The 3808-nt window shown below is 34.7% G+C and overlaps 1 protein-coding gene across 1 annotated transcript; it reads right to left on the reverse strand.

Moving 5' to 3' along the window:
* Nucleotides 1-784: 784 nt before the first annotated feature.
* On the reverse strand, nt 785-3480 carry LOC115970212. Its single transcript, XM_031089872.1, has 5 exons — nt 3075-3480; nt 1657-2427; nt 1338-1542; nt 994-1241; nt 785-807 (listed from the first exon to the last, which is right to left on the reverse strand). Exons 1-5 carry the CDS (start codon nt 3478-3480, stop codon nt 785-787), a joined length of 1653 nt encoding a protein of 550 aa, XP_030945732.1.
* Nucleotides 3481-3808: the final 328 nt, after the last annotated feature.

The raw sequence follows: 3808 nt of genomic DNA on the forward strand, positions 1-3808 counted from the left end.
AAAAAAAAAAGGGGCACAGCAGCTACGGTTAGAGGTGTCCTCTACTATGAACATTGCAATATCTTCACATGAACAGTGAGGAAAAACATGTGCACACATAAAAAAGTGGCAATGGACAACCCCTTTTATATAGAAAATTTCTTTTAGGCATGAACCTTTTACAAAACAATGTCCATAGTTAACTGGTCTTTCTTTCACATGTGATATTGGTACCTACAATTGAATGAGCTTTTGCACAAATAACAACAACACTTTTAACTGAACAAATCAGAACTAAATAAGTTTTTCTATAGCTGAACAATTTCGCATACATGAATAGTAACAGCACCTAAAAGAGCTTTTTTTCTCCAATTACAAAAAAGAAAGAGGAAAGAAGTCTTTATAACTAAAGAGTCTCAAAATATGTAATAACATGTTAGATACAAATTACATCCCAACAGAGTTGCCCCCCCCCCCCCCCCCCCCAAAAAAAAAAAACTAAAGCATGAGTAGCCTAATCCAATAAGCCGCCAAGGGTTTCCATGGAGGAGGAGCCACCGCTGGTGGGTAAGGACAGAATGATCGAATCCTTTTGACTTGTCAGAAGCAAAGTTATTAATACGGTTTCGAAGCCCGTTTCGGTTTGCCCAGTGGAATGGAATATTTCGGTACCGGTCGATTTCGACATACCGTTTCAGGGTGTTTCGGGGTTCCTAAAAAATAATATATATATATATATATATTCTTGTAGAACATAAAATTGTCAATTCTAATAAATAAATAACTAAATATCAAATAATACAAATCATTTAGTCTTAACACTTAAGTCTTAAACATCAACATAACATCAATTTAACATACACTTAGTCTTAAGTCTTAAGTCTTAAACATCAATATAACATCACACAATAAAAACATTTAACATTAATTTAACATAATATTACTACTCCTCCTCATCATCATCCATGAAAAAAGGATCAAATTCATCATCAAAAGAACTCCCACAAGAACTACTAGCACCCATTGGAAGATTTGTCAAGACATGGTCATTGTTGTTGTCATCATCATCATCGTCATCAACATCAATAGTTTCAAGTTCAGCATCCTCTTCCACATTCACTAGGGTTGCTGGTTCATTAAGACAATCCCAATTTATGTCATCTGGATTAAGAAGTGCAGGTTCTTCAGCCACCCAATCTCCCATCAAGTCAATGTTATCCAAGCCTATACGATCCATTGCATACTTATTCCTTTGAATGTTCCTACCAATGAAAATATTAAACATTAGTAACATTTTATAAATTATAATTATTTGAAAGTACATTTCATTTACATATGAGTGATGATTATAAATTTACCTTTCTCGAAGCCTCAAATTATAATGGACAAAGACCAAATCATTTACTCGTTTATGTTCCAATCTATTTCTCTTCTTTGAGTGAACATATACAAATGTGCTCCAATTTCTCTCACAACCAGTTGCACTACAACATTGACTTAGCACACGAATGGCAAATGATTGTAAGTCTGGAGCTCCAAGTCCAAATTGTTCCCACCATGAAACTACAATAACAAATAAAAATGTAAAATAAGCATTGCTCATGTAATCTTACAATAACAACTATAAAGGATAAATAGACATATTGAAGGAAATACTATTAAATTATTAATGTTTACCTAGATTTAGTCTCTCTTGTTGGCGGATTGCTAGTGATGTGCTAAAGTCACCAATTGATTTTTTGTACTCATCAAGCTGTGAACTTATTTTGTCTTGAATGTCAGGATCGGGAACAAACCTCATTAGAGTGCTTAGCAACCCTCTTTGAACTTCATTTTGCCTTTTAAATGAAGGCCTAAAGTATATTGCAAGGTTAAGAAAGCAATCTGCTGCATGCAGAGGACTATGAAGTTGTTTGTCCCATCTAGTATCAATAACTCTAACATAATGTCCATACAAAGAAACTTTGTTCTTCAACCTTCTTTTTATTTCCTCTTTTGCTTTGTCCATTGCTTCATACAAGTACCCCATAGCAAGTTTCTCATCCCCATCAACAAGATGAAGTACTCTAACTAAAGGCTCACTAACTTTCACTATGTGCTTGCATTGAGACCAAAACGCATAATCTTCCAAAACAATTTTACTTATCTGCTTCCCAACGGCAGTCTTAGCATGGGAGCATGAAAGCCATTTATCACAAGTGAACATTTGTCTAAGCTCTTTTTTGAACCTTAGCATGCTCTGTAGACTTAAGAAGTTAGTGGCAAACCTTGTAATTGCAAGACGACATAACTCTCTTCCATTTGTAAAATCTTGCCTCATCAAGTCTAAAACAACTCCATGGTTGTAAATGAAATTTGTTATCTTTTTTGCCTTCTTAATTGCTTCATCAACAAGAGGGAACCACCTAGGATTAGCAATATTCTCCAACATCAAGTCTATGCAATGAGCTGCACAAGGAGACCAAAATAAAGTACCATACTTCTGCTGTAATTTTTTTCCAGCTTCTTTTTAGGCAAAAGCATTATCTGTAATCAATTTCACAATATATTCCACACCAATTTCTTGAACAACAGAATCAAATATATTAAACAAAGTTTAAGCATCCTTTGTAAGGCCTGAAGTGTCAATAGATTTCAAGAACATGGCTTCTCTTGGACAATACACCAAAAAATTCATTATTGGTTGTTGCTTTTGATTTTTCCACCCATCAGACATCAGTGAACAGCCATATTCTTTCCAATCATTTTTTATATCTAACAAAAAATCATTAACTTCATGGACAGCATTTTTCAAAAGGGGTCCCCTCAACTTATAAAAAGAAGGCAACTTAAATCCCAACCCAATAGCAGCAATGGAATCAATCATAGGTTGATAATAGTGTGACTGAGATGCATAAAAGGGTACATTAGAATGATACCACCATCTTGCCACATTCATTTTTGCATTATCAATCATTACTTTTGTAGCCAAAGCACTTCTTATAAAGGGTTGAGCACCAAGGGTTGTTCTAGGAGCAAAATAACTCTTAATTTTCTTCTTTCCTCTTATTTGACCCATACAGTGTCAACATCCTTTCCCCTAGATTTTTGTTTACCTAATGTTTGATGGGGACTCTTTTCAACAACCCTAACCTCATCCTCCTCCTCCTCAACATCATATGGGTTCCCAATTTCTAATTGAATCCTCTTTTTAGTTTGTTTAGATTTTTTCAAGTCTTCAATCATTTGTTTCATTTGAAACCTAATATCAGATGAAACCTTTTTACATGGTTCAACTTGACCCCTAATCCCAACAAGATGATACTTAAGTCTAGTAATACCACCCCCTTTAATCAACTTATTACAATGCAAAGATATAGTGTTATTTTTTGCATTAGGCACTACACGAGCATGAGCCCATGCGGGATCATCTGAACTTGCAGGAGCAGAGGCCACAGAAGCAGAGGAAGTACCTGCACGGGCATGAGCCCATGCGGGATCCCCTGAACTATGATGAGCCATAATTTACTATTCAATGAAATGAAATGAAATTCAATCAAATGCATGAACAGCCATATATAGTTAATGGACAAACAAATCAAGTTAAGAAAAAAACTAAACACGGTTTGGCTGAAGCTTGAATCTGAGAGAGTGAGAGTAAAATTTATGAAGTTTACCCAATTTGTTCAATCACATATCTTAACAAACAAATCACATATCTAATATCTTAGTAAGTTCTTAAATCTTAACCACAAAACAAATCATAAGAAAAAAAAAATTATGATTTGGCTGTAGCTTGAATCTAAGAGAGTGAGAGTAGAGAAAGAATACTTGATTTGGTTGTTCAATC

Source organism: Quercus lobata, chromosome 12 (genome assembly GCF_001633185.2).
Source record: "Quercus lobata isolate SW786 chromosome 12, ValleyOak3.0 Primary Assembly, whole genome shotgun sequence".
In the NCBI taxonomy this organism is placed as follows: domain Eukaryota; kingdom Viridiplantae; phylum Streptophyta; class Magnoliopsida; order Fagales; family Fagaceae; genus Quercus; species Quercus lobata.

Coding starts and splice junctions, on each gene's coding strand:
- LOC115970212 (XM_031089872.1), bottom strand. CDS start 3,480: ATGGCTCATCATAGTTCAGGGGATCCCGCATGGGCTCATGCCCGTGCA. Junction 2,428..3,074: donor GAGTCCCCATCAAACATTAG/GTAAACAAAAAT, acceptor CTCCTTGTGCAG/CTCATTGCATAGACTTGATG. Junction 1,242..1,337: donor AATTTGAGGCTTCGAGAAAG/GTAAATTTATAA, acceptor TTTCATTGGTAG/GAACATTCAAAGGAATAAGT.